The following is a 26,516-nucleotide window of genomic DNA, read 5'->3' as shown; positions in this document are numbered from 1 at the left end:
GTTTCTTAAGGGAGGTATAGGACAATAGCCACGCGGACCTCTTGATGGGTAAACAACGGACAGCCGATGCTTTAGAACAATTACCCGTCCACTCTGCGTACCAATTTCCAGGAAAACCGAAACATGTGATTGCTATAAATTCTAGTCTTACAGTGTTCCTCTCGTGCCCCCTTTTTTTTCGTCTGACCATCCCGTTGTTTTTGTAAGCTTGTTACGGCGTGCATTTTGGACATGCGTAATGCCCTTCCGAAGCTTTTCAGAAAAATCTGCCTAAGATCAGTGTTGTTTGAATCGCGGTAGAGAGAACATCTCTAAAGACTCACCAATTCAAAGCTCACGGTTGCTAATGTGTGTTTTTAATAATTATATTTAAACTAATCACTAGACTGCGGATTATTATGCAAAATAAAAGTTGCCTGCTGCTACTGCAATAGACAGGAGCCAGACAGATATTGGATTTTTACTTCAATCATTTTAACAAGTTGAAAATAATATGTTAGTGTTTTTAAATTATGTTAACATCTCTAGTGTTTTAAAGTGCACTTAATCTTTTTTGCTGCAAACGAAATTCGCAGTCTAGTGATCACATTAACTGATTTTTGTGATTTGTGCTCCAATGCAAGTGATATTGCAATTGTTATTGTGTGTTGGCAAATGTGAACAGTAATAGTGAGTGTGGAAAAATTTCGCGGCATCTGTGTGAAATAAACATACGATTAATTTATCGTTGACTTGACCACACATCCCTTAGGCTGTCGTATACTGTCAACCACCAGATATGCAGTTCGTTGACCTGACCGTACGTCCCTTAGTTTTCGGCATTGTAGTACACCTGAAGACAGCTATGCAGTTCGTCTTCGAATGGCCCAGCGACACACATTTCGAAGCAACAAGTTTACGGCTGGAAAGGTGAGTTCTAATTATTATAAATCCGTTTCTGCTCATCCCCTTTTCACTGTATCACCGGGGTGCAACAACAACGCTGCCGAGCCGAACTCTTCGTGCTATCGCACGCCGTGGCCGCGCTCTGATTAGTCCGTATTTTTCATTAAACTCAGTTAGTTTCCGCCATATTCATGCCAAACTGTCGACACCACTACATTGACTTCTGTCTATAATTGAGTTTCTGTGGCAACGCACACGTTAGTATTTGATTTTTATGAACTTTCCAGGTTCTTAGACAAGTTAAGTAAGAAATATTTATTCTAGCAATGAAGACTCAAGTGATTAGTGAGACTGCTTACTGAAAATTAGCACCTCTGAAACTCTATCTTGTAAACCAGTTAAAATAATTTGAGCATGGGGGATTTTTACAGAAAGTTAGAAAATATAAAAGGGGGAGTAACAACTCTTATCTGAACTTTTACCCATCTAATGATAACAACTGAAAGTAATACGTAATTAATTTCATATTCGAAGAGAATAAGAAATAATTTTGAATTTGAAATTCGACACGTCATTTTTAGTGATTATTATCAGAATTGTAGAATTTAAGATAACGATATCTACTGCCACACTTCTATTGTGTATCTATTTCTCAGAAACTAAAACTTGAGTCTCCATTGAAAAAATAAATTGCTTTCCTAATTTATGGCTTGTCCCCACAAACCTGTAAAACAAGTTTGAGAAACTGATTGATCATGGGGTGCCGACGCTTTGTACTGCACTCGGACTTGCTCGAGAGCGAAGGAGGAATACTGATACGTTGGGATTAGCCAAAGATTCCACGGTGTTTCGCAGATTTTCGAAGTAAAGATTCCATCCTTGGTACATACTCGTTGTTGCTAGATGTCGTATGGTCAAAATTTTCGACATATGCCGTGATGACTTTCGGCAGTCTAAAGAGTATCTTCAGAGCCGACACTGTCGGAGGAGAAATCACGAGTGTCAGCTGTGTAACAGATACCCGGTAGATACCCTTCGATGGAGTTTAGCCATATTCTCATGCATCAATGCGTGCGAAACCTCGTAAAACTTAGCTTCCGGGAACTGCACGAGGGGAGATAGTGACTTCGACTTCTTCAAATTAGTCACTGCTGATGTGACTGCGACCCCTTTTTCTCTGGTGAAAACCTGCACTGACTTCTTGTAGCGTATACTGCGTTGAACTAAAGCTTATAAAGTCATGCAATCCTCCAGAAGTAACTCGGAATTCAGGTACTCTGCGTCCAGAGCCACTGCCTTGGTATTCTCTGTCTTGCGTTTTGCTTCTATTCGGGTTTTACCCTGCAGACGATCCTTTTTGTCCTTGCCTTTCCTAAAGGATTGCTTAGAATCCTTAGAAGCAACTGTTCCTTCCTGGATAGAAGGTACGTTCCTTTTCGAATCCTCAGACATGTTGAATAATCCATATGTAGATTGACGCTCTTCGGATATTCGGGAAAAATCGCCTTACTTACTACTAACAAAAGCAGTAACTTACTAAACGAGCTCGTATTCCCCTCTCACGCTCGTACGAGTCGGAGCGCGGTAGTAGGGGTAGCGGCTCGAGCGTCGGCACTTTGTGAGCAATCAATTACTCATGCCTGCTATAAAACTACGTCAAATCCAGAGAGTGACGGTTGCATAACCCGCCTTACGGGTGTACACAGAATACATATGTGTACTTTCATACCTTTAGTAGAATTAAATGCATTTTTTTACCTTATAACTAAATAATAAGATATAAAGATTACCTGAAGATTATAGTATGCTCCACTGTTTTCTGGTGCTGTTGGTTTGCATTTTCCACAGCAAAAGTTGCAGCAACAACAGCAACAACAGCAACAATAACATGCAGTTATCAGACCACAAAATAGGAAAAGTGCCTGCAATAATGTATCAGATTATTAATTTCTTCTAATCATATCTATATGTATAAAGTAAAGAGATGTTACTATTAGGGGTACCCATAAGTAACGAAGTTTTTATAGACCGATTAAACATTGCCACCATATTCGTGGACTGCAAACTAATAAAATTGATTAATATTTAGTGTTCTTATTATGAAATTAATCTGTAATTTATTAATCTATACTAAATGTTAAGTAAAATAAATATTATTAAATTATGTAAATATAAAGAAGTGACATTATTTATGGGTACCCATAATATAATTAAAACTTACAAATTTAATTTAAATTATTATATAATTTAATTATACTGACTATAAACAATTGATGATTACAGTTTCCAAGTAACAGTGACAAAATTTTGACTTATAGCAAGTGTAAAAAGTATTCGCACAGTGAGTAATCTCAAGGGAAACTTTGTATAGCTAAGCTTATTAGTAAACTTGTTTAATACATATAATTCATACATGTTTCTATGAATGTCCAAATACTGGCATAATATTTGGAAATACACAAGAAAATTTAATAATCAAACAAGTCATGTTATACCAATTTTCATGTTACCAAGAGTCAACTACATTATTTTATACAAAAATATAAATATTAATAGTCTGAACTTACCCTGCACCATCCAGAAGTAACAACAAAGTAGGCGTTAACATTCTCTTCACCAAATTGTTCACCAACATATAATCCAAGGGATCCATAGTTGTCATATATGTTACGTTTTGTCAAATCTGTTAATATAGCATGCGCTCTATTTATTTCTTTAAACTGAAACACAGAATCATTCAAACAAATTATGCACTATTCATTTTGTTATCATTTTTGTTCAACCTTCATACACTTCTCAGCAGTGATGCCAGAGAATGTCAACTGAAAACTTCGACATAAAATCTGAAAAAAATGTCAATCCTATATGATATTAGGTAGAATATTCATGAATTTTTTTTTGTAGTTTTTTGTTAAGCATGGTGCGACTAAAAATTTATTTGGTTTGGGGGCACTTTTGACCATCTTATCCGGCTGTATCTTAAAAATCAACAAAAAAAATTATTTTAAAAATATAGAACATATTTCAGTTTACACCATTAAACCCGATTGAAAAAAAAAAGTTCTGTAGCCCAAATTTTGCATTGATATCTTTTTTAGTTTAAAAGTTCTAGCAAATTGTGAACAGTCGAACGTAGTAGAAGCAACTGTGAGACGACATCCCACGATTCTGGCATCCCTGCTTCTCAGAACTATTGGCACAAAAATTTTTTCAGTTACATTTCACATATTTTTCATTTTATATTAACATCAACCAATCATATTTTACTTATCATTTCGTACTTCAAATAAATAAATCAAATTACACGCTCGTAGAGAAATAATAGATATTACAATATTTAGAAACAGAAAATGGATACATTTTTATTTAAAGAGCATATAAGGGTTAATAAACAAATTTTCATTGAATTTTATAATATGTACATTCATATTAACAAAAGTGTTAATTTTAGCCACTGAAAATCTATTAAAAGGTATTTTAATAACTCTACTATCCTTAAAGGAAGCTTGATAATTTTCGTTCAAATGTAATCACAAAACAATTATATGAAATAAAATTGATAGAATACACAAATCATAGTAAACGCTTTCGCGTAAACTCTTTATATTGTATCAATAAATTTTATATCTTACTTAAAGCAGGCCTGTCCAACTTCTTCTTTGTCGTGGGCCACATGCGGTCACCACCAACAATCTACCCTTTCCCCCACAGGCAAGCTCCTGTTTATGTTATACGATAGGAATACATCCGCGATAGGAACAAATGCTATGCGCTTCTGACGTCACTTCCCACCTTAGTGGAATGTGACCGTGGCTCGCGGGTGGCGGATTGGACAGGCCTGACTTAAAGCTGATTTGGAAATTATTTATCTATTTATTATGCCATGTCCCTACAGACTAAAACTTTTGCTCAAGAGTTCACACTGCTAATAAATATGGTACGCGAATTGTTCATAAAGAGAGGTACATAGCATGGACCCAGTACATATTAGATGTACAAATTAACTTTTGGCTTTTTCATCGTAAACTTGTTATTTATTTACGGATAATTAAAATATAGGGTCAACAGAATTAATTACCGTATAGAAATTCATTTTTATTTTAATATAAATTCTCTTTTTTTCAGTTATCGAATAGAGCAGTGCAGAATTGATAATGAATTAATACATAAAACAACATGTAAAAATAACGACTATTTTCATTAAAAAAAAATTATTGGGGCCACAAATTTATAATTTCAAGAAATGTAAAGATATTTGAATAGTGTTAAATTGAGAGTTAGAAAGTGCTTCTTAAAAAACTATGGTTTCAAGAAACATTAAACCTGTCACAAGCAAATCTTATCTAATCTGAAATGCATTTGTGCATGACTCATTTTTATTTTACACACCCTAAATTATATACTTGAAAGTATAATATAAGTTGTATTCATAAAAATGGCTGATTTTACATTTATAATAATGAGCAGAGATAAGACTTTGACGTCCAAGATCTTTTTAATAAAATATCCGAATAATATGGAATTTAGTGACTTTTATTAATACTGTTATGTTATTATTAAAGAAGGTTTTTAATAAGCCAGGCTTAAAATTGGAAATAATTATTTATTATAAATCAACTAAAGATACTATAGATCAATTGAGAAGAATGCACGCTAATACATGTTGAATGAATCGTTGAATCTGACTACACGCTAAATGTAAAACATATTTGCTCTACACGCTTACAGTCGTATCAATAAAGACAAATTTCAATTAAAATAGTTTAAAATTTTATATAAATGTTAATTGTTCCTAAACGAATTAAGCTAAGATTTAACAAACGCATATGGGTCATTCCACATTAAGTAGGACACTTTTCAGAGTACTATTTCGGATATGTTGTCATCTTCAGTGACATATGAGCATATGTCAAAGGATTTTTCAAAATCTTAAAAATTGTTACTTCACAGACGTCAAAACTGTATCAATCTCTTTCGATTAAATTATACTCTATAAGATACTCGTAACAAATTTCTTTTATTTAATTTACCTTCTCTGCAGCTTCTGGGTTATTCGGATTCTTATCGGGATGATATTTTAATGCTAATTTTCTGTAAGTCCTTTTAATTTCCTCGCGTGTGGCAGTTTTTGGAATCTCTAAAATCTGGTACAGGGAGTCCCCTGCCGTTCTAAAAAAAGTTAAAAAGTATCTAAATTAGTTAACGAACATGCTAATTGTATCAGCCCATACTGTAGTGATTAAGACCCCATGGGTAAGCATATTTTTTGCATCTTTCAGGGAAATCTGGGTCGCTTTATGTCCAGGACTAATTTTTTTTATTGTTCTAGACTTTCAGAGAATCTAATTAGTGGAATGTAAAATGTTTAAAGTATTAATGGAAAAAAATAAATATCGGAAAGAGGGAAATTCAAGAGTGAAATTTTGCTCTCAACATAAAGTACTCAGAGGATTAAGTTGTGTAACATGAAACATCAGATTTTTAATGATTTCTGACTTAGTCACTTGAATGGTCGATTAAATATGGAAAAGCTATATATTTTCGTATTATTTTAAAGTTTATGTAATTCTTACTTAATTACTATTATCGTAGTGTCTAATTTCCACAATTCTATGATTTCTACAGAAATTACAATGTTGCTGACCGAGGAACTGATCGTTTCATAGAAGTTACAATGTTGCTGAACGAGGAACTGATCGTTTCATAGAAATTCCAATTTGAACATAGTATGGCCTAACAAACGCGCAATTAATATTGCAAGTAATATAGACTAACACTCTTAAATCTGAATATGGATTAAAAAATTATCCTCATTTTTTAATACCATTATATAAAATTTCTGCAAAGATTATAGATATATGAAAGCTAAAAGAAGCGATAATTGAATAAGAATTGCATACATTTTAACATAATACATACACTAAAATGAACAAAAAATAATTATGTACAGAGTTTTCAAATCAATGTTGAAAAAAGAATAAATTAATTTATTAATTTGTAGGAATAAAAAACAAGTAATAAGTATTTGCTGAGACGGAGAGCATTTTGCAGTAAATAATTTTTCATAAAATGTCTTTCCTACAATATGGTAACCCTAATATTCCTTTATATGTATATATAATTTAGATTTACTTATTTTATTAATTGCATATTTAATAATATACATTACATAATTTTTACAATGATTCATATAAGGACTTTACATGCAACATCAGTCATTATATGTAAGCTTGCTTTTTACTGTTTTCAAAAGTGATTAACAATAAAAAAAAAAACGAAATAAAGGAAAAAATATTAAAATTTTGGAAAAGTTCTTCAAGATTCAACTCAAAAGTTTTCTTCACAATTCAATTTGTGAAGCTACATTAGAATCATCTTCCAAAAAATGATTTGTCTTTAAAAGATTGCAAAACACGAATACTGTTTAAAAAATAAGAAATATAATTTGTGAAGAAATATACTTCTTATTCTCAAGAATTTATGACACAAGTTTAACCATTTCCAGTACCATGTTAGAACGACATTTGAAAATCTGTAAACTAACCTAATATTTAAAATATATCTGATTTTATACCGTGTATTAACAATTGTCAAAATTAATATTGTTTACGTTTCCCAACGTTTAACAGTAGATTACAACAAAAATACTGAAATAAATGTAAAGTGAACTAACAGAAACGTTTAACCTATCATTTGTTAAAATTTGTCAAATATTTAAGTGTTTAAAACATGTTTGACAAATGGTACCGACAAATTTGTTATGCTCGTCATCGTTGCAAAACAACGATCTACTGTTTAAAAATCAGCTAAATTACACGTTAAAATTGTTCAAATGGTGGTAATAAAATACTCACGACATTTTTCTTCCATCCATGGTTTAATGGAAGTACGTTCCTCCGATTAATATGAAATGTAAAGTAGAATTAGAAGTCTAAAAATTACTTCGAAAGTTCGTCGTCTTACTACAGGAACATGATTTTTGTCATTAAATGCACACAACGTTTTGAACTGATATCGTTTCGGTTGATAGCAGAGGATGGAATTCAATATTTTAGTACCAAAAGTGGACACGGTTGCGCCAAACTAGCGCTACAGAAAGCCGAACTTAAATAACAACATATGAACGGAGTATAAAATGTAGTTGCACAGTTTACGTACGGAGTTTTGAAACAGTTAGGAGAAAATTAAGGGGATGATTCTTCATACTAATAGAAAATAAAAATGAACAGTTCAACATTTTTTTTCGGGCATGTTTCTAAGTTATTAACAGTCATAGTCGACCAATAGCGGCACGTAAGTCAGCTACGTATCTTCTGTCTTCTGCACTATATCTAAACGTCACTGTTTACGCTTCTCTTAATCCCACTTACGCACGCTACTATTGGCGGATCAAGGATTTCTTTACGCGTTAATAACTTAAAAATGCAGTTGCAATCGAAACTATTATATTCTTGATTTTCATTTTATATTGTCCTGGAGAATCACCTACATTTTGATAAAATGGTAAGCGTTTAGAAGTTCACTCTCCTCACCGATCTCAATGACCTTGATATATGTGTATTGTCAAGGTTATCATTCTAAACTAAATAACTGTGTGCTGTACATGTTACCGATATTTGGTCTTGATTTTCGAGATACATATAATGCATATCATAAACATACTAATCCATACATTTGAATAATTTAATTATTTGAAAATAAATTACGCCGTGATATTGTTTTTTATGGCTATAAAGTGCCATAAAAATAAATACATACTAATATAGCAATAAGTTATAGATATATGTTATTATACTTATTATACTTACATAAAATACTAATTGTAAGTAAAACCTATTACAGTTTATTGTAATAGATACATAGCTGAAAATGTAAAAGAATATTATTAACAATGGTGGACAAAAATATTCTAACTTCTAACCAACACGGTTTATTTGATTAACTTTTCGCATAGTTACAAAATGTTTATTATTAACATTACTTTAAAAAATTGTACACTCGAGAGGTTTTACTTAAAAATTGTTCTTAGAAATAATTGTTTCGTCATTAATGATTAGACTGTGGATCTTTATAACATTCATGACACAACAAGTATGTAAAGAATAATTGTCACTTGATTCTTATCATAAACCATCGGTAAAATCAATTTCTACGTTAACGTAGTAAATAAAGAACTCTTGCAGTGTCTATTAGGTTATTCGAAAAGTATGTAGCGATTTCTAATTTAAAAGAAAAAGTACTCTGTTTACCGGTAAATGTATTCTACTCAACGACGCTTAGCCGTTTGCACTTTTGTTACATAAAACTTTTTATTTAGGTGAGTGGAAGATTAATTTAATTCCATTTCATATATGTATACCCGTTACATATCAAAATTTGAACCACTAAGAAAATTTCGCAACTGACAAATAAATTTCTTTACCGACAGCCCAATGTAAGATAGCTTATGAAAATGCCTGTTTGCATAATGATCTACCGCCTAATAATGATAATATAATAAATAAAGAAAACAGATTATTTAATCAGTTTTCAATTTGGCGGTAGGTACTGATTGTCTTCGAACAAAGTACTCTCCCGGAAGTCGTTGGAGTTTATCAACTGATCTTCCCTTTCACTCGTTTTCGTCTGTTCCGAAATTGTTGAAAGAACTTGTTCGTACGTCTGGCTCAACATTGTTTCTTTCATCCATTTGTCGTCCAGTGGAGCAAAAATTCCAACCTAAAACAACAAATATAATTAATTTCCATTGGATCATATCATAGGTTTGTATCCTACTTAAATTACATATATGAAAAAAAAGATGGCTGAAACGAAACTTGTATGGTTTCAAGAGTAGCATACAATGTAATAATTATTTTATTTTTATGCGAGATATAAAACTTAAGTTTCTTTATCATAGAGGACAAATGTTAATCTTGCGATTGAAAAGAGAATTGAATCCCGAATGAAATATTATAATTCTCCCTTGTAATGAATACATTTGCGTAATCGATCGATGAGCGCAAGTGGTAGACGCTGGAGTGTTTCTCGAGTTATAGCATTACATGCTCTAATGCAGGGTAGTTATGTCTCAATTGATAAAAAACTGTTACCACCATAGCGCCCACTATCCCCCACCATCATGCGCCGTTAGCATGGAGAAAGGGCGGGGTTCGCCTGTCGCGAGTACAGTATTGTTTCCGTAACTGTCGCGAAGGTCTCTACCCTAATTGTCATAATTTTATCCCCACCACTGGGGGCGGATCTTTACCTGATTCGATGATTGGCATCCCGTGTCTTGACTATAAATTCCACTCAACTCGTAATAGCCTTCTTCGTTTTGACAGGCAAGAGGTCCACCAACGTCAGCTTCGCAAACATTATTGATATCTTCTTTAGGTGTAGTGCAGATGATTCCGTCTGCAGCATGCGGACTTACATTGGCAGCTGTCAACTGTTCCTTGCACAAGTTCGTTGGCAGTATACTCATATCCACGGCATGCATAATTGCTCCGGTGTAATGCGCTAAATTAAAAAAATGTTTACAAAATTAATCAAATAAAGTAAGTCTATTACGTTTACTCATGATTTTTGATGGTCATTTTTTTAAACTTTTATTAAACATCTAGTAACGCAATTGTGTACCATCGCTGCGTTTAATTGCAATTTTGAACGTGTTTTTCTTTTCTCGTAGAAGAGGGAGGGTAGAATGGAAGACACAAGCCTTGATTAATTATTGTTTACCTTGGAGGATAGATTTTCCCCAACCAGTGGCAATGCACGACTTCTTCGCCGGCAACTGATTCGTTTCAGGCAAGCAGAGCGTATTTACGTGATGATCGAGGATCGCTGGTGTCTCGAGATGCAAAATCGCGAGATCGTGCTCTCCGTGTCCTTTTGTATAGCCGGGGTGCATACTGATGGATGACACATTGATAATTTCATAAGGAAGCGGTTCCTCGTGCTTCAACTCGTATCCCAGCTTCCATTCACCCAACTTTATCGATACATCGTCCGCCGACATACTGGGGAAACAAACAGAAATATTTCATAAACGTTTCAGCAATATTTGTTTCGATTTTTTTTGTCGCATTCTTTACGCAGACAACCTGATATTATATTTTACAAAATGAATCCATGTGTAAAGAACAACATTCCACACCTCCAATTTATCTTTGCGCTATAAATTATCTTATCTCCGGTTACGCACGGAGTCATTCGAATTTCAAAAGGACTAAAATCTTCGAGTTTTTAACGGGAATTATTTATTATATGTCGAATATATGTATAACACTAATTATAAAACCTAAGCAAGAGTCGCATTTTACAACTTTTTTTATCTGAATCTCGAATGGAAATTTAAAAAGTACGTTCTATAGATTTACATTAAGTAGATTATGGTATGAAAATTGCAAATTGCAGTTGTATTTTTTAAACATTCGTTGCAGGCTAAGATAAGAACACTGTAATAGATGACGTTTACTGTGTTCTTCACAATTTTGACCAGTCCTCATTTTCTCAAAAACGTTTTGACACACGTTTAGTCTATTTTTAAAAAAGTTACCCTGTTTTGCAGAGTGTACGAAGACTTTATTTAGCGAGTACATATACGTACCTATATTGGAGATTTGAATGATGTTGATTTGATATCGTGCAAATATAACGTAATCTCTTACCTGTCGATGCAGTTGGCCGCAGTTAGCACGTCGTGGGTGCTAATGAGAGCACCGGAACAAAGAATGTTTCTATCTTTCGATTGTAGCACCATCGCTTGCCATGGAATTTCACCGAAAGTTGTCCGAGAATCACTCGTTTCAAGATTCTGCAATCAAAAATGAACGAAACAATTATGACACTACACCATTACTACGTATTGCCCTTTTTTGTTACACGCTTACAGTTTCGCGAATATTTATTGTAAATTTCTAGATCTTTCAGAAGGATCATAGAAAATTGGCGTATTCACGTTACTAACTTAGTGTGTTTAGAATGTTACAAAATGTATAGCATTTTAGTTAGAAGAGTCAATGGAGTTGTATTATGTGCAGAAATATTTCGATCATTCATAAGAAAAGTGACATAAGTCAAGAAAACGAAATTTTACAGGAGAACCATTTGAAAATTACCTAAAATTGCCAATTTTTTAAATTGTATGTAACCAACTTAGAAATGTAAAATAATTTGTTGTTACTTAGATACTGGGTTAATTGTCATGTACATTAATTATAAAGTACACCACAATTTATATATTATTATCATTGTTTTTTATAAATATATATTGAGTTATGTCACATATTTTATGAATGCACGATTTACACACATAGCTTTTACATTTAAAGCGCAAACAATTCTTAAAGTTGAAAGTTTGACTCACATTAACGTTTGAAAACTTTTTCAAAATCGGACCAAAAGACTTGGATTTTTTTTTTTTTGGAAGTTAGAAGAGCTAATTTCCTAGGTGGCGTGAAAAATAAATTTTGAAGGAGTTGCAATTGTTACAAATCAGTTATGTCCGAAAGTTTGTAGAGAATGTTGAAAGACGTGAATAGTTTCTTATGTATATTAGTCTTTCTATCTTTTGTACTGTACGATATAAGATCAAGATCCAGATTTTGACTGAATCTCTGTGCAAACGTTGTTCGTATTCTCCAGTTATCATTTCGGGTGACTCGTTTGAACGAATTGCTCAATTACCTTGTGTCTAACACCGCATTTTTCTTTCGCTTCGACAATGTTCGTACTGTCTACGATACTTTCGACTTCCGGGGGAGTCTCTGGTGGCGGAATTAGAACATCCGGGAAGATGTCAGAGTTGTCCGATTGTATCAATTGTTCTTCTGGCGGCGACGTGGGCTTAGGCGGCAGGATCACGGGCCTCGAGGTCGTTTGAATCGGCACACGCACCGGTGTTTTTACAGTCGGGGGTCTCACTTTTGCAATGTTCAAAAATGTTGGGAAACCTTGCTCATCGAAGCCGCCAGAGTAATTCGCAGGCAGATTTCCTGCCGGCCAAGGATCCACGTAATTCGGATCCCGGCAGCATTTGCCGATTATTCCGCTTTCAACGTTCTTGCATGACTGTAAAAAAAAAAATACAGAAATTTACAATTTCGCCGATAAACGCGGTGACATTCGACATTATAAATTGAGATGCTCTTTATTACGTGACGTTAATATCACAATAATTACATCTGCGATCTGAACATTTGCTCTAAGACATTAACACTGCAAAAGAAACGCTGCTGAAAAGGCAGCATTTTCACATTCAATTAGACAGTCATTTCATATGAATTACTCTGACATGAAAAAACATGAATACAGAAGAATCCGAAAAATCATGCAAACTAACAACTTACAATTAGACAAAGAAAAGTGTATCGGATCGAACTTTTTTCGAAAGGTGTCATAACAGCTTTCTTTGTAGGTGAAAGTGAAGGAAAGATGTGGAATCCGGTATCGTTTTTTAAAAGACATGTTTTCCCATTCAGTGTCAGCTAAGAACGTTTTTAACGTTTCGATGTCGTGACTTATGGTCAAAGGTCACTCAAGGTCGCTGAAGGTCGACTACAACAGAGAATAATTGACCTCGCGAGACCTACCAAACACAACGAGGATTCGCATTCACATTATTCAGGTACATTCCTCGCTGCCAAAACAAGTGTTCAAGTTTAAGCGTCTCGATTTCTTTCGGCACATAAACGCACTGGTTCTCTCATTATTTGACGACATTCACCGTGAATGAAAACCATATCGACTTTCTCCGCTTTCATGTCCAGCTATCCGGTAGTGTGAGAGGCACTTTAATTGACAGCGTACGGTAAACTAATAATTAATTAGACTGCGAATTTTTATGCAAATATAGATCTTTAACTTTTTATGTATCGATTCTCCAAAACACGACTAGAACTGTGATAATAATCTTCTCTTGGCACACATGGCTCAAGTTAGGTGAAAACCTGCCAACTTTCGAAAGGACAAAAAATTAATCAATTAATCTGTACGATATTTCTTATATCATATCTACAATTATTAAAACTACCGTGACATAGTTTCGTTTCAATTAATTAGTTTGCAAAAATGATTCCGAACCACTAGCGCTTTTGTTAGCACTAAATTTTTTAACTTATACATATGTACGAATATTGTGAGAAAAAAATGTTTGATAACTGTTCGATGACAAGAATTTTCGAAATATTAGATAGGCATCGTTGTGCTACACTTCGCGACAATACTATACGACATTATGCATACGACACCATACAAAATATGTGTTTTGAAAAAGAATTTGCTCCCCCCTTCCCCGAATTTGATTGTTTATTTCATAAGAAGTATATTTCGACAAACTATATGTTATAGGTTGTTATATAAATTTAATATAGGTTAAAGGTTGTTATGTTAACAACCCTTTTGACACGAATTTATACTAGTGTTTAATTATTTATAGTTCGAAATCTGAACATGTGTTGGATAATGTTACCTGTGAAACAGAATTGAAAATTTACCTGTGTTTTGATGCACAATTTTATACTATTTACTTACACTCAGTGGTACTCGCTGCAGAAGTTGTCTACTTGTCAAATGAACCTGTTCCGTACTAACTGTGCCATCCTGGGTGCAAAATTGTTCTTCGACGCATAACAGGGCTGCCGCACAACCAAGTTGAAGATGCGTTGGTACACCGATGCCAACATCTGCAATGTTGAACATTTTTGTGAAATCACGGTACGTGTATAATTTAATAGAAGTCAAAATATGCGATATAAATGGATTAACAGGATATGTAAAAATTATACGAAATTCATTTGAAATTGTTTGCAACATAATATTATAACAGTAATATAAAAAAAGTAACAATGAAAAAGTCGCGCAATATTGTACATTAGGAATGTGTTTTTCTTAAACAGCGAATAAACATTCTGGAAAACTTAACAAGATTGTTTAACAAATAATTAGATGTAATCTGAAAAAATAAAATTGGTAATTGTATAGAAGTTGGTGCTTATTACAGATTTTGATGACCTTGAGATATGTTGTCAAGGTCATCATTCTGAACAACTTTTCGCTATATATGTTACCACCGCTCGGCCTTAGTGTTTTAAATATTCGAAAAAAACGTTTTCGAAAACTAGAATATGCACCTCAAGTAATTCTGAACGAAAACGAAGTTTTAATTATTGCAACTTTCAAATAAACCGTAGCGCAAGGGGTCAAGAATTCGTATCGCAGAAAATAAGTCGTCATACTTGTAGGTATCTGCTGAGGAGGATGCGCAATGATTGGTGGTCGAGGTACCGCAGGTCTTTGTTTCACGAATCCTGGGTTTTTACTATTGCCCACAAAATCTTGATCCGACGCAGACGATCCGATTTCAGATTCGACGATAGCTTGGCAACAGACTTCATCTTGAACTCTGCACACTTGCCCCTGTTTTAAAGTTTAACGAAATATTTCAATATCGGTGGAATAAAATAGTTTACAGAAACGTTCAAGTCGTTTCTTCTGTGGAACGGTTGAACATGGTTTCCATGGTTCCTTTTGGGACTTTTGTTCCTCGTTACGAGTACTATACGATACAAAGACAAAAAAATTTTGACCTTCAAATTAAGGTCCTCCACCGATCCAGAGGTATAGGAACACCCTGTACATACCCAGTAAAAATGACAATTATAAACAACTTTGAATTTTCCAAATTTTTCCACGGTGGTTGTGAATTTGGAATTCAAAGAAAATACGCCGATATTCCTTAAAATTCTACGTAGAGTATAAATCCGTTTTTATGAGGGGCCCATCGAGGTGCATAAAATAATTTAGCTAAGGATGGATAAAAGTGAAAAAAGTAAGAGCTCAAAAAAAGGTAATTTATGGAGTCTATAAGGAATCTCGAAGCTTTAATTGAAAGAAAAAGATTGGCGTGGAGGTATGTAACGAAAACTGTTATGTATTTAATACGATGTCAAAACATGATGCAAACTGTCAGTGTCGAAGTTTTTAGGAAGCAATTATTATACAAGGCTTGAGCTGTCAAAATATTACGCACAGATATCTTATATGTACATTGATATAGTAAAATATTGATATAATAAGATGAATTCAAAGCACTTAAATTTTGATTTATTTTGATTTTTCGTCAGGATTTCGGTGCTTTTTGTAAATATGCGTTATGCAGTATTATAAATGTAATTGCTACGCGAGGTATATTATTACTATTTGCTATTTAATTTGTCGTGAAAGTTGAAACATGACCGTGAATTTCAGGGGCTTTAGAATCCTTTGAGACAAGGACGAGATAAAGGAATAAACAAAAAATTCGAAAATTCGCTTGAAAAAGACTGCACACAGTCTGATCGATAAAATATTTAGAAAGCGTCAGAACGTGGTTAGGCACACAAAAGTAGGGTGCACAGCTAAGAGGTTAAAACAGTAAAAACGAAAATTTGTGCAAATTCTACGACGTAGGTTTGGCTGTACAATGCAAACAATTCTTTTCTTCTACGTCACCTTGACGGTGATTGGAAGGTCTTTTTCAAGTGGTACTTCAGTCGTTTACTTCTCGCTTCATGACTGGCGTCAAACTGAGTTCGATGACCTTCGAATGATCTTTCAATATTCATATAAAAAATGAGTGATAATGGAATAAGTTCATTGTGTCACATTCGATTATTGATGCAATCGTATCGGAAGAGTCGATCAGAATTAGCGTGTTGAAATATTCAAAAATGAGTTACATTATTTTTCAAGTATCCTTCAGGTTTATGGGTCATGCCGTGTAACGGAATTTCGTGACTTCATTCAAATCCAAAAAAAAAAATCGTGATAATCGGATTAAAATTTCATCCGCACTTCAAGTAGATAGATGAGTAAAAAAAATAAATGAATATGTATATACTGTGAAAACCAATGAGCCCCATCACGGTGTCTCATCATTAATAGCTTTTTTTAGTACTATGTAAGTAAATACCTAATTAGATTTATAAACTTCGAATAGTACACATAGGGTTCGTAACAAGAAGTTGTTAACAACATAAATCAACCTAATCATTACATTAAGCCGCGGATTTTAAGAATTTATGACTATGACGATAACAAACAGACAAATAAATTTTTACTGTTTTAAATTAATCATTTAATTATTACTAAGTGCATTACTATTAAGTACTATTGATTACTCTTTTAATGTTAATTGAATTTAATTATATTTATTGAATACTATTAGGTTGAGCAAAAGTTTACCAGATAATGATCCTATTTTTGGACAATTCTAATGTTAAAACGTTACATCTTTATTTGTTATGCCATAAAGGAGACCATAAAGGAAGTATTCTTTTTTATTGCATACCAATTTTAACTTAGTATTAAAACGGAATGAAGTTTTCATTGAATCCAATTTGTCCAATAGAAAAATTTTTAATATTAATGTAAAAACACATATGGATGCTTTCTACACGTTCGACGCCAGCATTCATCCTCCCTGACACTTCACAAAATACAAAGAAGTTGATCACCCGCTCGTGGCGCAATAATATTTGACATCAAGCGAAAATTATAATGAGTCACTCGATAAGTCATCATCCTCGCTTTGAAAGCGGATCTCCAAAAAAGAAAAAAAAAAATAACCAGAACCACAAATGCTTTGCCCCCACTTAAAATCTAAACAAGGTTCGGCCGACTACGTAATTCGTTCTGACTTCATATGACCTTGAACGTTTCATCAGACGTGAAACCCATCCTCTTTTGATTAGAATAAAGATCGAATAAAAATGTGTAGTACTTCGTGAAAAAATGTGGTTCTCCTTGCGAGGTGAATTTTAATGAGAGAGAAAAAAAAATATTTTTATTTTCTCCAATGGAAAGACCCTTCCTCTCGTTTTATTCCGATTTCGTAAGAAACTTAAGCGATTCGTAACGATAGTCGTTTAGTGTGGTCGTCGCCACACTAATCTAGACACAAACGAATCTTTTCATACAGTTTTATTTAAAGTTACACCTTTTTAAGCGTAATAAATTAACGGAACGTTTTACTGCCTTAATAAAAACTGTCCAATTCTACCGATTTTTTTTTACCATAAACACGCATCAATTGCAAGATTTAACTAACAACTCAAAAGAAATTTATTGCTTCTTTTAACAATGTTCACAAATTGGAAATAATATAACGGGATTCTTAAATTCCGATTTAAAAAATCACTAAAAATTAATGAGATACAGTGAGTGTGAAGAGCGATTGGATACTACTACAGTCCGAAAAAATCCACAGAAGGGACCCAATTACTGTGATTATATTAATTATACTTATTTTTAAAGCATAAAAAAATTTAATCTCTTTTTTAATTTTCATCCTGCTTTAAAAATAAGTATAATTAATGTAGACACAGTAATTGGGTCCTTTACCATACAAGATTGAAGTTGAGCAATTTAAACAAATGTACCAATATTCTATAACTCGTGATGTTTGTGTCAGTTCAAAGAGTAACATGTGAACATGTATAGTAAACTTTGTACGAACAATAACAATGGGAATCTCATAATTTGGGGGCACAGAAAGTGTTTGGACAGTCAAAAGAAAGTGTAGTAAAAACGGATCATTAAATATAAAAATAATTACATGAGAAAAGAAGAAGTCTTACCTTATTCGCTAGGAGATCATGGTTGGTAAGATGAATGTATCCATTGAGACAGTTGCCTTTCTGGACACAGATCCTATCTTGGCCTAAACAGCTGATGGTAAAATCTGCCGTTTGCTCCAACAACAATGTCGACTTCGAGTCATCGACATCAAAGTAATCTGTATTGGCCGTTTGTTGAATGAATTGTTGGTCTACGGGAACTTGAAATGCTGTTCGTGAAAAACATAAAGTACAGTCGGTGAATAAGCGTTCAAACTTTACAACAATTGAGCTTTCTCCAGAAGTGATCAAATGTAATCATTATTGTTATATTGTATTTTTGTAATTTTAATTTTGGATATATTATTGTTTCTCGACTTTGTTCATTGGTTTGAATTCACATCGTACATTTTACGATGCAATTTGTTGAGACAATTGTACAATGAATATTCTATCGCTATTTGAACCTCGTGCTTATGTGACAATGTTAAATTAACTAATAAATAAATCCAGAATGAGTTGAAAACGTTACATGTTTCAGTATACGGACCTGTCTGATCATAATCCCCTGGTGAAGGGAACGCATTTGACGAGAAAATTGTAATAACTAATAGTAACAGGTTGACGAGCATCTTCTTCATACTTCCCCTGGGCACATCTATAACATATACACAGTATTATTCTGAAACACTGTTCTACAATAAAAATTACTTTATGTGATCGAAGAGAATAACTTCAAGCTTACAAAGAGTCCTAGTTTATTTCTATACGATTGGCTTTTACGAAATTACAATTGTTAAATATCGCCAATTTCTCGAGAATTAGAGATTTTATGTTGAAATAGTTTTTAGTATATTATAGAACTTATTATTTAGTATATTATATTATAGAACTTAGTTGAGTTTTCATTAGTTTATTTGCACGGATTTTTTGAGAAACACATCTATCGTGTAAAGAAAAGAGTTGGGCAGAGGAGGTACAGTGGCGAACAAAAGACAGTTTAAAATTGCAATTTCTGTATAGGAGTACTAATAATTTTGGTACTAGATGATTTTTCAAATGTTGATAACATTCATCTAAATCTGAGGCATCTTCGTCACACTGCGCGGCATGAAACTTTTATTGTTTATTCGTCTGTTTTATATATGTATATACACTGTATATATATTTATTAGACTCTGTTCGGAATCTTCATCATGAGTTTGAAATGATATTCTTAGGGCAAGGGGTTAAACGCAACAGATGTAACACACCGGACAAACCTGGGTTCGTCGTGGATTCACGTTTCTTCGTTTCATTTCATCTGATTTCGCCACACGATTTCGGAACTTTTACGCAAAAAATTCGTCTGTAATCTCATTAAGGATACAAGCCGTTTAATGAAGCACTAATGGGGAGTCGGAACAAGGACGTTAAGGCATGTTCACGGATGTTCGAGTATCGCGGCCTCCTTAACGAAGAGGAAAGGAACGAATATTCCCAGAAATAACGTCTCGAATCGTAAAAATGTTGATTTTCTCCGCACGGAATGTGCAATAACATTAAACCGAATATCCTGCGCGGGGAAACTCATCTCTGGAACAGGAATAAGATGTTCCGTCGGCGAGAAATCATTTATTTTCAAGGAAACGAGTGGTCCGTTTCAAAGTTATCCAACAACAACAGTAGAGAAAGTCAAAAATGTTATTTCCATTTTGATCGGCGTGGCATTTTATTGAAAGATTAGCGACGCACTTAAGAGCTTACGAAACAGCAAATACTACGGACGGCTCTGTTTTTCTTTTTACACTCTTATTGCGTAAATACCTCCTCCTCTCAGATCCGGATTCTCCAAATTATTTCGATATCGATATTTCACCTACTCCTTTCCATTTTTTTTTAATTTGTTGCCGATGGCACAGTACATTTCGAGTCGAATTCGGACACGCGTTGTCGACAAATTTTCGCTTCACAGATTTTTTCAATTGCGAGAAAAACCGTTTGCCTGCGTCCCGAAAAAATAGTGAGCAGTACATTTTTAAAATGCGAATAAAATTGTAAATCGAACGATAGTTGGGAACTTGATTTATCCATGTGCAGAATTCCGAGTCAATCCGTCTAGGGTAGGGGACCCAATCACTGTGGAGGTACCAATTACTGTGCCTATTTTAACTATACTTATTTTTAGAACGTAAGGGATATTCAAAACGAGATATTAAATTTTTTTCATTAAAATCAGTTAATGTATACGTTATATGTCTCTCTTTTAATATTCATTATGCTTTAAAAGTAAGTATAATTAATATAGGCACAGTAATTGGGTCCCTTACACTAGTAGCTTTTTAGAAAAATTCATCGTTCCCGTTGTTCAGTTATGCCAGGTCGGTACAAGATACCTTCCTCAGCTTCTCCTCCTTTCGTTGTTCTTCGGGTTCTCGTAAATTTGGGCTCTTAGGCCTATTTTGTTCACCAAGATTTTTTTAAAACCGTCATTGCAAAATACGTATGATCAGAAACACGATTATCTCCAGATTGTAGAATTTAAATTTTCATTAGTATGTTGCGTAAAGGATTATGCGACATTATGTATATGACGTCAGGTGAGAGTAGCCGAATTTAAACCGGCGTCTAGACTGGACCTAATATACAAGTCATAGTTAATCGGTAACACTGGTAACATTGCAAGTCTTTCTCCTTCTCCAAGATTGATAAATAACCTAGATTGAAAGCATGGTTCTTGATCGATTAATAGTGTTGATAAGTGTGCAAGTAGTTCGTTCAAGTTGAAGGTTGTTTGGTCGGAAGCAGAGTAAAAAAAGTCGAATTTGCAAACAGTAGGACCGTTGTTTGTCACACGAAAGTATCTTTTACTCTATATTCTTTTATAGAAAAATTGTTTTTTCTGTTAGGTTACACTAAAACATCTCGTAAAAGGGTTTTTCTTAACTTGTTTTTGTGTCGTCTACCAAAATAAAAATTTCTGAATGCGCTCTGTTTTGAAAGAAAACTTTATGAAAAGTCTTCTACCTATTGCGCGACAGTTAGGGTATGACTATTGGTATGGGCATGAGTATAAGTTCGAGCATGAGCATGAGCATGAGTTTGAGTTTGAGTATGAGTATGAGTGTGAGTACGAGTAGGAGCACGAGTATGAGTATGAGTGTGAGTATGTGCATGAGTATGAGATGAGTGAGAGCATGAGTATGAGATGAGTGAGAGAATGAATATGAGATGAGTGAGAGAATGAATATGAGATGAGTGAGAGAATGAGTATGAGATGAGTGAGAGAATGAGTATGAGATGAGTGAGAGAATGAGTATGAGATGAGTGAGAGAATGAGTATGAGATGAGTGTGAGTGGGAGTGTGAGTGTGAGTGTGAGTGTGAGTTTGAGCGTGAGTTTGAGCGTGAGTTTGAGTTTGAGTGTGGGTGTGGGTGTGAGTGTGAGTGTGGATGTGAGTATTAGTATGAGTTTGAATATGAATGTGAGAACGAGCATGAGTACGCGTGTGAGTTTGAGTTTAAGCATGAGCATGAGTATGAGTACGAGTATTATATTAAAATGAAAGATCAGGTGGGACGAACGTACGAGTTAGTCCGAAGAAAGAAGAAAGCGTCGTGCATAAGGAAGCGAGGTGGTGGAAAGCAATAACCGTAATTTATGGAAAAAGGAAGACCGATCACCCGGAAATACCCGATCCCGACCGGATCGTCTCGATCGAAAGAGAAAGGAATCAACACGCGGAGTAAGTCGTATGCGTGATTTTTACATTTCTAATGTCCTACATTCCTAGAACGATATTTTCGGGCTCACGTCATTCTTCTGATGGCCTCAAATATATTTCACCCAGTCTCTCCGAGAACCTTTTCTCCGTTCTTGTTTCTCTGTCTATCTGACCCTGACTGCCGGCCATCTTTATTCCTCTTTCCACTTTATTAGCGATTTACTATTTATAGGGACACTTTCGAGGAACCGTAAACTGCTTTCATAAACTGCTATCGAGATCTTAATTTCATTATTCGATCGATTTCGAACAAAGCATCCGACCCGATGGCTTCTTGCCGCCTGTCTGATCCCGTTCGCGTTTGTTTCATCTCGTTTCATTTCGTTTCGTGACCCGCATTCTTTGCCGGAAATTTAGATCGGCGTCGCTGATTAAATATCACTGTTCAACTCATTATTATAGTAGATTCTTTACAGAGCTGGTTAAAATACTACTCTAAATAGTAAATAATGAATAATCCACTTTTTATCTTAAATACGTGTATAACTTCGAAAATAAATTTGTTCATTTCATTCAGAAAATTTTTAAAATTGTATTCGAACAAGATTGAAAATATTTGGATTTTGTCTTGAAATATCTTATTTTTTTATTTATTCTATTTTAAATACTATTTATCAAATTTTATAGTTTCTTATACAAATATAAATACCATTTCTTTAAAATAGCCGTATTATTTGTGAGATGACTCAATACCTTAAATCAAAATTGAAATAATTCATTTTATGCCAGATTATTAAAGCACAATATTTTATTTTAGGTTTCAGATAAACAAAAAGATAAAATTGATTAAACAATATGAACAATTTGATACGTATCAAATTCCTTCCAAACAAATGCGAAAGCAACGTCTTTTCGCAAAATGAGTTTCATGATAAATAATAAACGTATTAATATTCATAAAATGTTACAAACTTTCGTTCTTTTGTTTTCAATATTCGAAATATAATAACGTCTATAAATGAACCGACAACAAATCTTCCACATAATTTGCTCAATTTAGTTGGAATAGAAATGTTTAACTGAGATATTTAAAACTTATGTACGTTAGTTCAATAAAAACTTGTAAAATGAAGTTGTACTTCAAACATTATACAGGGTGTTTCGAAACAAAGCGTTTCGGCGTGGATTCACAAAGAAAATATATGATTGGAATTACCTCAGGAGTCACCCCTTCCATTTGCCTACACTCTTTTTGGTGCACCCTGTATACTTCCATCTGCTTTGAAGTTTACAATTTTCAAGATTATTAAATTATATTAAAAAATTGAAATATTTCGTTTTTTCTATACAATTTATCATCAATTTTGAAATAAAAAGGTGAATGACCTATTAATTATTTTAATAATCGTATAAACTTTCAAAATTTTCGGAAACTATATTGTAACTACTATAAGAAATAATTGTAAATCCCAAATATTTAGAAACGATTCCAAATGTGCGTGTTGATATATACTTTTATTTAGTTAAAATTCGATACCACTTTTTTGTTTTATTGTATTATTTTTATATTTTATTGTATTTCATGAGAAAATATTTCCTGTATTTTCGGCTTATTTTATAATTTTTGTTGAATTTTTTACGTTAAATAATACTTTAAAATTTCTTCCGAATAAATAACCTTTCAGCTCTTTATTTTTCTCGGCAAATATTTAATGTTTTTGTATTGTTAGCACTTTACATTTTATTAGTATTTCATTTTGTTCCTCAAAATGTCAGTCTTTTTAGTTTATTATGTCTCCAATTATTATAATAAATTATTATTTTATTCCATAGTTTTGTGTTTATTGAAATTTATATTTAATTATTATTATTATTTGTGATACACTTTTACAGAAAAAATGGAGAAACACACACATAGGTTTTAAGAAAAGTCATTTCTCATTTACATTGACTTGCACTTACGATATGTATCATCAAATTATCGTAAACGAAAAAATATTAAGAAATATTATAAATCAAAAATATAGTATTAATCAATATGATAAAACACATATCTATATGTCATAAATAAACAGAACTTGTTAATGTTATTTAACAGACTGTAGAAAAAAGAGAAAGTTATTAAAAATCAAAACGTAAGATACTTTCATTAAAACATGATCAATCGAATCGATGAACAATTTCGAGACAGGTTAAAAAATATTGTAGAAAAACTTGCCCGGCCAAAAAAATGAGTAACTCTCTTCTGCCGTTATACGGGAAAATTGTGATATACATATCACAATATTTCAATAATACCGAATTTTAATTCCGAAAAAGATTGAACTATACATACAAAACTGAAAATGACACAGACGAAGAGATCACACAGGTCTCACTTTCTTCTTCGATGTTTAAAATTAAATAAAAATTGTGCACACCTGTATATGTATAATTAATCACGAACACGATAACACGAATAAATGCCTTACTAAATATTGAAATTTAATTATATGTGCAACAAAGCTTGCTTCTTACAGTTGTACAAAAAAGTACAGTGACTCACATATTTATTAAAATTACATTCAAGATTTAAAATTTTATATTAAAATTAAAAAAAATACCACGCAAAAAATTTTACTACGAAAGCTGATTAAGATGAACAAATATTTATCATATAACAAGGTTTACACTCCATTTCTATGTGAAGATTATATAAACGAATGTTATAGAAATATAGATCCGATTAACGTATTACTTAATTAATATTTTATTACAAACACTATAAATGATTCATAATACTTTCGTGAGCAATCTTGCAGACTTGACGAATAATTCTGGACAAGAAATATCGGGAAAAAACTAACAAAGCAATAGAACAAACATTATTTTCTTTTACATAAAATTGTGAATAAAATTACACACAATAAGTTATAGCCAAACGTGTTATTTCAATCAAAAATAATATTTGACGTAGGGAAATATCACATACGAAATTCATTGTTTTGTCTTCAATATTTAAAATTAAACAAAAAATTGTCTCGCGACTTTACCACAACAGTATTTACCAAATTGGTCGGTGGATAAATGCCCTAATTAAAGGTAAAATTGACTCACGTGTTTAACAAAGCTTGAACAGTGATATTTCTGCAGTGTACGATCTCGGAATATATGGTTAGTAATTTTATAGAAAAGTAAATATATTATTTTATAAAATAAAGGATTAAAGAAGTGGAGAATGTTCAAACAATACTTACGTGCTCGAAAAATTCGTATGTGACGATTAAGATTCGCTAACTGGAATTTACTCTTCCACGTGCTACCTGAAAGAAAGTCAATAAAACTGACGCTGCTTTAGTATTCGTTCTTCTCTTATACCGATTCACCGATTTTGGTTCTATCCCTACCAGTTCGATCGCAATTGCAATCTCTGGATCATCTTCCCCACGAACTTCGGCGTTATTGGAAACAACCTCGTTCCTATAAGATCATCATAAATTACATATATTATTCAGGATCTATACGATTTATACTATTCACCTTAATTATCTTTTACTTTACACTTTATTATTATTAATTTAACTTAATTCACGATTATTATTTAACATTTGGTATTTATCAAGAGTTAATTGACAACTCGAAATACGATTGTATGTACAAATATTTATTTGTTTAATTTTTGATAATCAATTACCGATTTAACTTTCAATAATCAATTATCCAATCTACATACAACAATTTAATTATCACGGTTCTAAAAAAACTTTATGAATGCCTACAACATTATTATTAACATTATTGTTATTCACAATAGTGTTATAAATATATCTAAGTTGATTTATCATATTACGATTTATTAAAATGTTAAATACATGATTTTTTCATACTTTTTATTTCATAATTATATTCGAAAATAAATTTGAAAATGAACCCCGAAACTTTAATCAAAATTTGAATATTTCCTTGTTCCATTGTAAGATGTTTTCAGAATAGAATTATAATTTTTAGCATATTCTTTCCGTAGAAACAATACACGATTTCAAATGTTGTCTCTTCCTTTCTTCGATTTTTACTTATAATTTCTATCTAAAGTGTTATGTACCCCCCTCCCCCGTTTGGAGTTTAAAATTTCCAAATATATTTGTAACATATTTTTGTGTTAATTTCTCATTAAATTAAAAAATCTTAATATTTACTTTTCTCGGTCAAATTTATCATTAATTGTAAAATTGCAAAATGAATGATTTATTAAATTATTGCTGATAATAATTTTGTTATATTTATACCACAGCAATACAAAAAATTGTTGTGATTGTAGATATTTCATTTTCCAATTTGAAAATTATTAAATACCACGTATTAGTTGT

The 26,516-nt window shown here is 32.9% G+C and overlaps 2 protein-coding genes across 5 annotated transcripts in view; both read right to left on the bottom strand.

Annotated features, from left to right (window-relative positions):
* Window positions 1-7,926, bottom strand: part of LOC143358971 (dnaJ homolog subfamily C member 5) — a 30,422-nt gene extending 22,496 nt beyond the window's left edge. Inside the window, exons 1-4 of one of the 4 annotated variants that reach the window (XM_076796535.1) lie at window positions 7,740-7,926; window positions 5,916-6,054; window positions 3,453-3,605; window positions 2,676-2,807 (exon numbers count right to left, since the gene is read on the bottom strand). In XM_076796535.1, the coding sequence (XP_076652650.1) occupies window positions 2,676-2,807; window positions 3,453-3,605; window positions 5,916-6,054; window positions 7,740-7,759 (444 nt within the window). In that variant the 5' untranslated portion in view covers window positions 7,760-7,926. The remainder of the gene's footprint in view (window positions 1-2,675; window positions 2,808-3,452; window positions 3,606-5,915; window positions 6,055-7,739) is intronic. The other 3 variants (XM_076796534.1, XM_076796537.1, XM_076796536.1) reach the window with 3 other exon arrangements.
* An 879-nt stretch (window positions 7,927-8,805) lies between these two features.
* Window positions 8,806-25,890, bottom strand: Scaf (inactive serine protease scarface). Its single transcript, XM_076796290.1, has 11 exons — window positions 25,407-25,890; window positions 19,018-19,125; window positions 18,489-18,697; window positions 15,058-15,288; window positions 14,884-14,926; window positions 14,404-14,759; window positions 12,559-12,942; window positions 11,541-11,686; window positions 10,609-10,889; window positions 10,136-10,389; window positions 8,806-9,603 (listed from the first exon to the last, which is right to left on the bottom strand). The coding sequence occupies exons 2-11, from the start codon at window positions 19,106-19,108 to the stop codon at window positions 9,415-9,417; spliced, it is 2,184 nt and encodes a 727-aa protein (XP_076652405.1). The 5' UTR covers window positions 19,109-19,125; window positions 25,407-25,890; the 3' UTR covers window positions 8,806-9,414.
* Between the last annotated feature and the right edge of the window lie 626 nt (window positions 25,891-26,516).

The sequence above is a fragment of the Halictus rubicundus genome, chromosome 11 (genome assembly GCF_050948215.1).
Source record: "Halictus rubicundus isolate RS-2024b chromosome 11, iyHalRubi1_principal, whole genome shotgun sequence".
NCBI lineage: Eukaryota > Metazoa > Arthropoda > Insecta > Hymenoptera > Halictidae > Halictus > Halictus rubicundus.
This window is presented reverse-complemented; position numbering and strand designations above follow the sequence as displayed.

Coding starts and splice junctions, on each gene's coding strand:
- Scaf (XM_076796290.1), bottom strand. CDS start 19,108: ATGAAGAAGATGCTCGTCAACCTGTTACTATTAGTTATTACAATTTTC. Junction 15,289..18,488: donor ATGATCTCCTAGCGAATAAG/GTAAGACTTCTT, acceptor ACTTTAAAACAG/GGGCAAGTGTGCAGAGTTCA. Junction 9,604..10,135: donor GATGCCAATCATCGAATCAG/GTAAAGATCCGC, acceptor TTGTTGTTTTAG/GTTGGAATTTTTGCTCCACT.